This window comes from Macrobrachium nipponense, chromosome 39 (genome assembly GCF_015104395.2).
Source record: "Macrobrachium nipponense isolate FS-2020 chromosome 39, ASM1510439v2, whole genome shotgun sequence".
NCBI classification, from domain to species: Eukaryota; Metazoa; Arthropoda; class Malacostraca; order Decapoda; family Palaemonidae; genus Macrobrachium; species Macrobrachium nipponense.
Window position 1 is genome coordinate 59,706,069 of NC_061099.1, and position 13,219 is coordinate 59,719,287.

General features: G+C 41.9%; 1 protein-coding gene and 1 pseudogene across 1 annotated transcript in view; both read right to left on the bottom strand.

The window, feature by feature from the left end:
• Positions 1–13,219, bottom strand: part of LOC135210368 (ATP-dependent zinc metalloprotease YME1L-like) — a 365,863-nt pseudogene that overhangs the window by 251,510 nt on the left and 101,134 nt on the right.
• Positions 1–13,219, bottom strand: part of LOC135209927 (uncharacterized) — a 142,232-nt gene that overhangs the window by 41,782 nt on the left and 87,231 nt on the right. The window contains exon 4 of the mRNA XM_064242662.1: positions 12,374–12,552. Within this exon, the coding sequence (XP_064098732.1) occupies positions 12,374–12,552 (179 nt within the window). The remainder of the gene's footprint in view (positions 1–12,373; positions 12,553–13,219) is intronic.

A 13,219-nucleotide genomic window follows, 5' to 3' on the forward strand; every position in this document is an offset into this window, starting at 1 on the left:
AATAACTTAAAACTAAAGCTAACTTAAAGCGTAACTTAAAATTATAGGGGCTATAGGACCCCTTGAATTTACCTTAAGTTAGAGTGATTGATGCAAAACTTAAGCACTATAACAGATGAGGACCAGCTACCGGAGATGGAATACTTACCCCGTCTAAAAGCTGGCTCAAAAAAACCCCCAGATCGTAACAGATGGTACAAACGTTTCATGGTACCAGACCTGGATGTCCCCGTGCGGAGTCGCGCATGGAGCATGGGACCGGCAACTTGCGTCCACATGGGTCCTGAAGTGTGGCGGCGCATCCCGGATGCTCACAGTTGGTGGTCTGTAAGTGAAAAGACACATGAGTATCTTAAAGACTATCACTTACAGGCTAAAGGACAGAAGAACTCCGTTGCATGCCGGAGCTCGGAAAAAAATTTGGGCATAACCCCTCCCTTAATTGCCTGAATAGGCTATAACCCCGGAGGGATCCGGTGAAACACGAAGGGAGGGGGGATGGTTTAAGGTACTTAAGATAAACTTAATAGTTTAACATAATAGATCTTAAACCTAAAAACTCGAACGTACCGGACTAAGTCCAGTGCGTGGCGGAGTGTATAACTCAGTGAAACGGAGAGGTTAGATGGGACCGCTTGTATGTTCCGGTCCACCCCGTGGGGTAGACTAGCACCTTTCCGCTGGATGCCAGGTCTCCGGTGGTAAAGGAGCCCTAGTAAGGTGGGAAAGAGCAAGGGACATACAGACTCGGGCTAGTAACGGAGCGACGGGGTAGTAATGTAGGGGGGAAAGGCCAGTCCCCCCGCACCTCACCACCCGACCGGACCGAGAAGCCGGAGAGGTCGAGTCCAGTCTGGGTCGTGTCCCGCCCTCTACCCCCTCCGCCTGGGGGGAGAGAGGGAGGCAGGCTCGGGTATGTGAGCGAGCATGGGCAGCCACCCTCCCCCCCGACCCTATGGAAGAGCGGGAGGGGGGAAAGGTGACTGGACAGGCGTCTGGCTGCCTCGTGATCACGTAGTGACCACGGGGCGATAAGAACAACAACTAAGCTAGAAACATAACCAACTGATCAGAGAGATGCTATCGGGAAGCAACCGAGCTGAAAAGAGCGGTAACATATAGGCCCAATGGGCCATGACCTAGGCTAAGCAAGCCAGACGCCTAACTAACCTAACAAATATCACATAAATAATACAATTGAATAATAAAATGAAAGAAAGAAAACAATATAGTAGGAGAAAAAATCCAGGAGTGTACGACTAACCCGAAGGCAAGTCTACCACTCCCAAAGCTAGCCGAGGCCGATACTAAGATCGCCTGGCTGAGGGTCTGGACGGAAGAGCCGAACATAAGGTAAAAGACATGCATGCATGACAAAACCGTGTAGACCGTACCCTAAACAAAGCGGATAATAAAATTAGAGCGTACATAAGCAAGGGGATGTTTCTGGGTATGGGCGACCCAGAACGGACCCACCACGAGGCAGAACCATGCTGCCATTGCTTCCGACCTAGAGTTCGTATTTATACCTAAAAAAACGGCAAATACGTGCTCAGGGCCGGAAAAAACCAATTATTGCAATAAAACACTGAGGGTACTTAACTTAGCTGCTGCGATGGCTGCACGCTCCATGGTAATAAAATCCAAAGGAAAGGGCACAAAAACACAGAGAAGAAAATGGCACGTGTATCGTGTGCGCTAACTGAAAAGGATGACCACGAGAGGCGCAGCAGTCGGCAGCATGGGATGGAGTAGTAGTAGTAGGTGCTGCCCACTCTGTGGGTCGGCTCTCCTCTTGGGGGATTTTGTAGTGGGAGAATTCTATTGGTTTTTTGGCTCGTGGTAGTGGTCTCACTCGCCATAGTGTTCATACCGACACCCTCTGGGAGGGTGAGCGAGTCAGTTATACTGACCTTTTTCTTTATTTATTTATTCTCTGGTATGTGTTAGTACATTTACCCTAGAAATAATAGATTAAAGGATATTTCGCGCAGCGACACGAGCTGAGCCCAGAAATTGCTGAGTTTCACTGATAGCAGTTTTTGCTTATCAGCACCCCACTGAGAATGGAACCCCACTTATAACCAATGACTGCCTGTACTTGGTAAGTTCTATTTATAAAATCTTTGGGTTACAAGGCAAAGCAAAAAAACAAAACCAAGACATAGGTTTCAGATTAAAAATAGTCGACTCTTAGTCACAGATTCTCTCATACAGAACCTGACAACGAAGATGGTCATGAAATAAAAGTTTAATGAACATTACCTGTAAGTTGTAATATTGTACTGTATCTGTGTCTAATTACATAATATGGCAAATTCTCCAGTGGGGCCATGTTTCCTAAGAAAGAAAGCCATCACTGAGAAGGAAGCTTTCTTAAGGGCTAAAATTCTTCAAAAAGGAACAAATGCTTATTTGTCTTCCAACAGCCAAGCTTGCAAATTGCAAAAGTATCCCCACGTCACCAAATAAGAATGTACTGAGGAGGAGTTAGGGAAATTAACTGAAAATCATAACACAGAGAGACTGAGCCAGGTGAGGCAACCAATCCTAGGCATTTGGAATAATGTTGACCCAGTTGGCCAACTTGAACCATTTGACTCTATATGGAGGAGTAATATGGTAGTTGCATTTGACAACGTCTTCGAGGGTTGTGTAAGAGAGAGTGAGTGTGTCATTGGATTATTTGTAATTGTCAGGAATAATTGAGTTTTTAAATGTTTTCATGTGTTTGATGTGTCGTGTTCATGTTTGGTGTTACTGTATGGTAGTGTGTAAGTGCGTATGTGTTTTCCTGAAGAGTGTGAGTGACCGAGCTGTCGAGAGAGAGAAAGAAAGAGCGTAAGTGGTAGGTGGATAGTTAGCGATGCTTTGCTTGTTGGCCGATTGTTTTGGGTTGTCTGCTGGCGGTTGCCAAAGTCAGTCTACAAGATGGGAGTCTGTTATGAACAATCATACAAGGCAGTGGTCTTGGAGATGAGGCAGTCTGTTTAGGGTCAGTTGATATTGTGTGATTTGATTGATTTTGGTTTTGTATAGTTGTGCGTGTGTCTGTCTGGTTGTTGTTGAGCTGCAGAGTGTCTGTTGTATTTGATTTTGTGTTTTGATGTTTGTGAAGTGTTTGTTGGAGATAGTGTTGGTGGATGTTTGTGTGTTGACTTGTCGATTTGTCTTTGATGTGATTGGTTTTTGTTTGTGTTAGTGATTTGTTGTATTTTTTTGTGTTGTTGTGTAATCTTCATGTTAATTGGTGTTTGTTCGTGTAGTGATTTGTCGTGTTGTATTTGAGTTGTTGTGTGGTGTTGGTGCTTGTTTGGTTCTTTTGTATTAGTATTCGGATGTTACCTGGTCTGATGCTGGGTGCCAGTGGATGAGTTTCTGTCTTGACGACCGTATCCAGTGGACAGCACAGCGTCTTGCCCTGAGTGTGTCAAGTATATGGTGAGTACATGTGTTCTGAGAGTTTTTGCGTTTTCTTTACCTCGCTGAACCAATTGTCCTGCAAGTAATTAGTAACGAAAAAGGGAAAGTGTTGCTCAGGGAACCATTCATCAGCCATGTTCAATAAAGTAAATGTGGGGAGATCTTGTTGCTTTCTTTGCTTGCTTGTGATTCCACCACATCGATAGAAAAGAATTCATGCTCCTAAAAGTTGACACCATTGGCCTGTGGGTAACAAATTCCTTGTGAATACTTACAGATGCATTGTACACTAGCCAAAACAGTATGCCTTGAACAGCAAGAACCTTCTTCTGCAAATACACATTGAAGAAACATTCGTGGACTGAGGATGTATGGGTGTGAGAAAAATGTCTCTTGCACTTCCACAAAAAAAAAACCGGTCATTCTCTTGGAGAGTCGCTAAGACCATCCTGAAATACCAAAAAGCATGGGGACAAACGCATAAATTTCAGTCTTGAAACATCCAACAATGGGTGCCAGTCTCCGGTTGATTATAGTACTAGGAATAAGTTGAGCGATATAATCCCAATGAATTACCAACACCTGCTCAATAGCATTCTCTCCAATGATAACCTCCTACTAAAGAGTAAGATACTTCGGCTTGAGAAGACATAAATGAACAGATAGGAGACTATACCAGTGGAAGGGAACCACAAGGAATCATAACTCTCCTTCAGGGCTTCCTCCATTTAAGGTTCTAGTATTCTTAAGTCTTCTCCTATGCTTGCCAGGAGGACTAGTGAACGGCCACCTACTAGAATCTGCGCGGGTGAACTGATCCCCAAAAGGTATAAAAAATTAGACTTGTATCATTACATCCTCCCTTATCGCCTTAAAGAGGGTCAGACTTAAAAGGCGATCCACAGGAGAAAACAAAACTGCCACATCCAGTGCAGCATATATCTTTCTACAGATCGGAGCATAAGTGTTCTCAGTCCTTCCAAACCGAGTTAGTATAAGCATGAGAACATTAGCCTGCAGCTTCAGAAAGGGGTCTGATTGTGCAAGTTAAAAACTCACACTCCCACTAAACTCCCACTGGCTCCAAAAAGACTTTAAGCTGGCTTCACAATCTCACTAAGCTGGCACCACAACCACACTAAGCAGGTACTTCACCTCTCTACGCTGATGCAGACAAGAGGCAATTATACTGAGCAAAAGTTCAATTAAAGATAAAACCTTCAACAATCCAAACAGAAACCTGAACAACAAACTCCATTGCAGCATGTCCAAAGCACTTACCAGTCTTAAGTTTTGTCTCTTCAAAGGAATGAGACAAAGAAAAACCAAATCTTTGACTGAAATACGATTATATGAGCCGATTAAAAACTTAGGCAGAAAGTCCTTTGAAAATCCATACTTCCTCACATCTATTACATCTTTATTCTCAAAGATCACACTTTATATCATTGCAGCCAGCATAAGGTGTGAGTATCTCCTCAAAAATCCTGCTAACGCAGTAATTATTCCAACAGAACCTGACATTCTTAACCTTGATTCCAGTGGGAGGCATCCTAGGAAAAATATATGTACGGTACTGTGATAACAGCAGCCAAAATCATGAAATAGGACCAACAAATGCCTTTACACAATGGCAGCAAGGAAAATTTTGAGGAGCAAAAACATTCAAAACACAATTGAAGGAGAACAGTTATTCAGGAAGTCATTTGATCTTTTGTTTGATTGCTGACTCGCCTAAAAGCGTGGAGATAGTACAAGCTATCTTGAACAGTAGGTAAAATTCATACCCAAATAAAATACTTCATGAATAATAAACTTTCACTTACCCCCCATAACATCTTCAAATGATACTGTGATGTCTTCTGGGTGGACTTCATTTCCATTGCCAACATTCATTCTAAACATCGATCCTCCAAGACCACCTAGTAGCAGGATCATAATAATCTACGTATACTCATATGAAACAACAATTATTAAAGAAAGCAACTAATATTTTAGAAAAGTATTAATACAATAAAAATTATAAAAGATATATATATACTATTTATAATATAAATATACATATATATATCTACTACTAAACTTATTGAAATTAGGTAGTACAAAAAATTTTACAGTGAAAGTTATGCAAGAACTCAACTTTACAGTGTGATGAAGTTAAGGTGAAAAATACTAAAGCTAAATCATATTTTCAACCACACTTACCCATCAGTGAGAACAAGATGGCGATGAATACCACAATAGCAAGGACTTGCTGAAAGTTTCGAATCCACCTCATGGTACGTGACTGATTTTTCTGTGGATCTGCAGCTAGGTTATCATCGCAAAGGCCACTTTTATGCTTTGTCGAAATTCCTCAGAACTCTCCTCTGATAAACCAGAACCTGTATCATGACACCCATAGTTTATGCAAAACTCCAAATACATATGTCACATTACTTTATGGATACAAAATTTACATCAATCTTTGTCAATACTATGGCTGAAACCAATAGTACAGTGCTCACTCACTTTTACACACAGGTAAGAAGTTTCCCAGTACCCAGTGGGGGGACAAATGCAAAATCCCCTCTAAAAAAATCGCCTTAGAACTGGGCTTAGCAGCTGCCAAATACCCTGTACCCTTAAATTAAAACGCTTACAACTGCCTGTTTTAACAGTTCACTGCTTAATTTAATAGTTCAAACAAAAATATACCTTAAATTATCATACTAATACAATTTAATATCATTTCAAACAAAAATATACCCCAAACCACCATCCCAAAGACATCTTTACATTAGCCTCCTACAACTGTTACTCTTAGGATATACACCCCTAAAACACTTATTTAATTGCCTATTTTAAAAGTTCATCGCCCAACTTAACAGCTCAAACAAAAATATACCTCAGATTATCATCCCATAACCCAACAATATCATTTAAAAGCCCTCTTATATTACGTACCCACCTACAATTGTTACTCTAAAGTATCCCCTATAATTCACACACAATTTCTTTTGCCTAATGTAACCTGCACATCGTATACTGTACTCCGCATAAAGTACTAAGTACGTATACTACATTTTAATTATATTTTGCTGTGCTGTTGGATGATTTTGAAATTATATTAACTGTACAGTATGTATTTTAGGATAATACTACTGAACAGAGCATATCTTAAATACATGGGTAGTTTAGAACGACGGGACCAGTTCCTCCAAAGAGAATGCTAGGTTTGTTACATCATGTTAGTATTTTTGTGATTGCGGACAAATACATTAATGATAAAGTTATTTATACAGTAAATTCTTGGTTTAGGTCGCACTCAACCTAGTCGTTTAGTCCTCACCATATCCCATAAATTTTATTAAAGAAATGTTCTCTCTGAATATACATACATTAAAGAAAAAACACAGCAAAACATCAATAAAATGATGTTTCACTTACAGAATCCATATCCCATAAATTTCATTAAATTCTCCTCTCTCTCTCTCTCTCTCTCTCTCTCTCTCTCTCTCTCTCTCTCTCTCTCTCTTCTCTCTCTCTCAGTATACATACTTTAATGAAAAAACAGCAAAATATCCATAAAATGATGTTTCACTTACAGAATCCATTTATACTGTTATTATATTGATCTAATTACCTTTAAAATATTTAAAATCAGAATTTCATATGTAGGCAACTCAAAACCAGATATACGTATACTGTACTGTACATATCCTTTAATGAAATGCCATTTTTATAATAAAATGAATATTCAATTAAACTTATCCAGTAATTATATAGTTAAGAGGTTCACTCACCCAGCAGTTAAATTCCGAAATTCACAGGTTGCGCTTTTATTTTGCTAGGTAACAATGCCCTGCCAACTTTCATGGAGAGAGAAACCACTTGGCAAAGAGCTCAGTTTGTTTTATGCCCTTATAAAGATAATCCATGCTATGGGATGGAGGGTGGGCTCCAATTATATATAATTACTGGGTAATTATATATAAGACTTTATTATAATAATGTCATTTTTAATTATGGGACTTTCCCAGGAATTATATAGCTGTTTCCCACATTGAGGGACAGTGGGATGCAAGGATATTTCTACCTCAATATTAACACTGTAACTAGAACGAGGATAGAAGAACATTGTCAACATTATATAAAAATATTTGTTGATTCATTACCTGATAAGAGAGTTGATACATGAAAATACTGCCTCTGGTTGTCACTATCTTATCATGTAGAAGTGTGGCGGCATAGCCAGTACACGCCTACTACTTTACTGAGGGCCTTTGTGGCGAAGGATAGTTCCGATGGCCAACGAAGGATAAATAAATTGCCCCTGCTCAGGGCTCAGTAGCAACAATTCACCAGAGAAAACTTGTTACATATATCCAAAACCTATCTAAATAAAAACCACCACCACCCTACCAAAACATGGAGGGTAATCCATGTACATACTTAGTACCTCCAGGCTTCCCTAACACTGGATGGTACCAGGTACTTAGTATCTCCAGGCTTCCCAAAAACATAAACAACTTATATTAAGGTGAATAAGATTCTTAGGAAGGGCTGCTTCCTACACTTCCTTTCCCAACTAAAGGTACCATGTATCCCTCCTTGAGAATGTTCACCATCCAAACCTTTGGCAGACAATCCAAAAACTCTGTAGACAGCCTCATACTGGACCTTCAGGGCTCAAAACATCAGTTACAGTTTCCTTAGCAACTCTTTTCCTTGAAACAAGAGACTTTATCATCTTGAAAGGGATTACTAGAAGCAGAAGAACTCAAAGACTGTTTGGGTTGACAACTTACACAGTATTTTGATGCATGATGAATGGCAGGTGCAGGCACAGGATCATGCTTAACAGAAGACTTCCAAGACTGCTATGAATACTTACTTCACTGATCAAAGACATCTTCAGTGATGGCCTTAAAACACTGGGGATTACAGGAGCTGATGTAGTAGCTGATGAGAGATTCAATCAACAAGATCATCCTTGGTAAAAATGTAAAAAAAAGGTGAATGCAACGCAAAGTAGCACAATCCATCAAGCACTAAAAATGCGATGAGAATACTACAAATCGAGGTTGAAATCTGCCCAAGCTAAAAGAAGAACCAGGGTGGCAGAAGCCAGCAAATATGCAGACTGAGACAGTGAGGTGGAAGTGGCCTGATAGTAACATACCAAATCCACCAGCAAAGATGTCACAGGAAGAGGCACGGAAGTGCCAGATGGCTGAAAGGGAGAAGGCGACTCCCAAGAGGATAAGATGATGGTAGGAAGGGAGAAAGCAGAGGGTTCTCGCATGACGTCAACGTACTAGACAAATTACCCACCTGGCACTTCAACAATAAATCCAAAATGAGACAAAAACCTTTGAATCAAGAGACAACCCAGCTAAGGTAAAAGCTGGATCTTGCAAACAAAAAACACAAAAAAAAAAAAAGTATAGTGGAAGATGAAGGGACTACTAATGCAAATTGGTACAACTTTCAAAATGTCAGGAATGTGAGGTGATTGGGGACGGACTGGATATGAAGGAGAAGATTAATGTCATATACAGAAAGAATATATGATCATACAGGGTGAGTAAATGATTGAACAACTAGGTACTAATGTAGTTCAGAAACTACCTAATTAACTGGAATACTATGGCTACAGACCCTAGATAACTCAACAGCATCACATACACATTACTGTTACTCTCACCAAATAATGCTAACATGCATCGGTTGTAATGAGCACCTAACTGAATAAATATTTTGGAAAATGGGTTGATTTCAAGACAGTAAGCTATTGAGAGAGATGTGGTAAGGAACACAGATCTCTGTCCCAAGACATGCCTTGGTTCACTGGCAGAGGGGGAAGACAGTTTGTCCAGGAGCAGTCCAGAGGGCAGACTACAGACATACATAAGCTACAATGGGGAGGGGCAGAAAAAGGTTGATCAATACAGGGGAAAACCATAACCACTCAAGTGCCTAACAGGCAATAAAAGTAAAACCATATCTTCCTCCAATTTACTTATCTGTTTCTCCTGAACCACAAAGGAAGCATTATAGGACAGTGCTGGAGTGAGAGAAGCAACACTGGAAGACAAAAGACAGTAGACTTACAGTGAGACTTAAATGTCTACACAAACTATCAGCTTCTTGCAACTTCCAATATGTAATTCACTAAATTATTTATTTTCTCAATGGAGTCCTTACATTCTTCACAGTAAGAAAATCATATTCATTAGCCTTCCTGGTAACAAACTGTACCCATCATGCCCAACTGAATACCTTCATTTTACACATAACTTCCTCCTACAGAACCTGAGGGTGAGGCCACACCAGACGCAGCGAGCATGGAGGTTGCAGGAAAGAGGTTCCTGCGGCAGTTTGAATCATTGGGTATCTTATGCGGGTGGCCACACAAGACTAGCGGGACGGCTCGACCCTCTGCAGTTGCCGCCAAGCGATGTAACATGTTTTAAATTACTGCGTCCAGCTCCCCCATGATCTCTAACCACTTGAGCGTACAACCTGTCCGGTCCTAAGACTGAACCTGGCACATAGGCTCACGTGGCTGGACCGAGAGAAGCACACTCCTCACAATACCCCCTGGTTGCCTCACTCCTCCCAGTGTATCCCGCCGAGGAGGTTGAAGAGACAGGTGAGGCAGATCTGACGCTCCCCCCACTCTGTCTACCGGCAGAACTAGTGGACGGAGAGAGCTGCAGGCAATCACCAACCCGCAGTGATGACCAGTCTGTAGGTCAAGACCGGTGATCTCCCTGCAGAGAAGCGCTGGACCGAGGATAGTAATGTCGATCTCTTGCGTCAGGGGAGCTACTACCAACCACACGGACTGTCTGATCACACTGGTGTGATAGACGGTCGGGTGACTGGTAGCGTCTACCAACGCCGTGAGACTGAGCACCGTCCTCACGACCCGCCACAGTCCCAGAAGCAGCTGAAGTTATTCCCATGGATCTGGGGGACCTCCTCCCAGTCTCGCCTCGTGTATGGTCAGATGGGACCATCAAGTAAACCCTGGGTACCGGGCGATCACTACATGAGCGATCGCCAGTCTGGCGAGAGTCCTGGATGACTCTTACCATCCTTCTGCCCCATGCCTGGGGTCCTGGTGGTGAGCGTACTCAGCGGCCTGGACCCTGGCTGCACGGTATACCTCTATGGTCCCCGTCTTTCTTTTCCCTGGGGAAAGAGAGACAGTTCCGGAATGGAAAGGGAGGACCAGGACGATGAGACAGACCCATAGAAGTCTCTGTGTGAGACCTCTTGGGGGGGGGGGGGGGGGGGGGGGGGGGGGGGGGGGGGGGGGGGGGGGGGGGGGGTGGGGGGGGGGGGGGGGGGGGGGGGGGGGGGGGCAAGACCACCTTCTTCCACAGCTGGGGAGCCTTGGAAGGAGAAGTGGAGGCGGCGGCAGAAGATGACAACAAAGAAGAAGAAGATGACAACGACACCTTCCTCTTCTTCCTGGACTTCTTCACCAACTTTCTCAGGACAGCAGAAAGTTCTCCCATCCAGGACGGGACTGTGGTGGCTGCCAAAGCAGCAGGCCCCAGCACGACCTGGGAAGGAGGACCTGACAGAGCAGCAGCACTTCCAAAAGCAATATCATCGGGAATACCCATTGCCGGAGTGTTTGGAAATCTCAGAAAACCAATCACCCTGCAAACACTAAAAATTCCAAGGAATTTAATGGCTTAGTGAGACTCCCAACTTTCATAATAACAATTACCGGGAATCCCTGTCTCAACAGCGTGTTTGGAAATTACAGGAAAACCAACACTCTGAGAACACCAGAAATTCCAAGGAATTCGAGCACTCGGCGAGATTCCCAGTTATCGTAGTAACAATTATCAGGAATTCTTGTCTCGCCCAAGTGTTTGCAGATCGAAGAAGACCAAAACACTCTGAGACTGCTAGAAATTCCGAAGAATTCTAGGCACTCAACGAAACCCCATGAATTTCGTCAGACGATCATCGGGTGGGTGCCCTCCTCGATATCCGTAGAAATCGAATAGGAACGGGCATTTAAGATCTTTCTTCAATGACATGGATATATGTCCGGTACGACCCGAAGGTCCCTCCAGGAACGCAGTCCTCTGTAGAGCACTCTGCAGGATCCCTCGAATTCACCTCGCCTCTCCCGGCGTAGCCATAGGAAGAGAGGGAATGGGGGAGGAAGACTGGACGCTCTCGCTCGCCTTGCTAGCGGAACTAGCAGGAGAAGCGAGTCACAGGCACCCATCAACCGGGGGTGATGGCCGCTCAGTGGGTCTATGAAAGCATAATCGTCTGGAGAAAACACTTTCCTGAAGAAGGTTACGAAACTCTCGTACTACAGGCGAAATGTCTGCCGCCACCGAGACCAGTCGGTCATGCGAACGTGACCGTTGTCACGATAGCTAGCGAAAGGATGAAGGAGAAGAGGAATTACTAGAAAAAACAAAGAACAAACCTTTGAAGTTGCCCTCGGTAATTCCCAAAGTGTAAGTGTAAATTTTGGATAAATACATGTCTCGTCCTCATGTTAAAGGGCGAAAGTATGTAATAATAAAGATGTTGGTATACATTTGCCGCCGACCCTTAACACAAAGTAGAAAGGCGGCTATCAAGGCTATCACAAAAACTGGGTTTGCATATTAATTATTAAATTCAATCAATTATTAATATCAAAAACAGTATATACATATTTATTCAAAAAAATAAAAAATTAAAGATCCCACTGGGAAAATGATCAACAGCCAGTCAGCAAGAGCTCATAAAAACGTCTTCATCGGAAGACGGCCGAAAGAAAAGTGGAGTGTTTACATAGGGCAGCTGGGCAGGTGGACCTACCCGCCTGCCACATGGTAGTTACTGCCTAACCACCTTGTTCAAGGTAAGCTAACTTTAACAGTAGGTAAGATTCATCTCAAAAGGTACATATACTGACAATACTGAAGTATATACTAACAACTTTAAACTCACTTTTCAATTTTGGGTTGTTTTCAGTTTCTTGTTGTAGAGTTCTACTCGATATCGTCCTCTGTTTCGATTTTAATCCATCCTTCAACCTGTTGGCTACAGTTGCTTGTCTCACAGATTCACGTTCTAAAGACTGTTTTGTTTTAAAGCCACGATGAGGGATAAAATCTGGAGAGTAAAACCATATTGGAATACTTTGTTTAATTCCACAAACTTTCTCCAAAACAGCAAAAGCCTAAACTGTCACTAAATCAACACTTCTTGTGATAAAATTACTATATACTAAAGGTAATCAAAACACAAATTTCCAAGTAACTGAGGAATGTAGTTCATGCAAAGTACAATACTATGAAACAAATAATCTTTGGAATTGCTGACATATGACAACTTCCTAAGCTAAAAAAATAATTCAGTAATAAGAGATAATTACTGTATGAGTATGTATACAAATAAGTAACATAAAACTTACTTGTGCTAAGGCAATGTTGTGACCTTAGAAGGTTTTGAGTAATCCTGAACAGAGGTCTGATCTCTGGTTCTCTCAACAAAGTACTTGAAAGCTTTCACCATTTTGCTTATTTTCCAGAAATGTGTTACAAGATGCATGTGACTCATACCACCCTCTTTTTCCTACAATTTTAGAAAAACATTCCAATTAGATAACAGTGTACTTTGAGACAACTGAATAACAAAAAGTAATTAATACAGTATATATATTACTATATGTAATTAAATTATCATACTACATAACTAATGGCCACTAACATTTCATTACATACTATATTTTGTCTTCAGAAATAATGTAACTTCACAGTGCTATTTATATAATAAATAT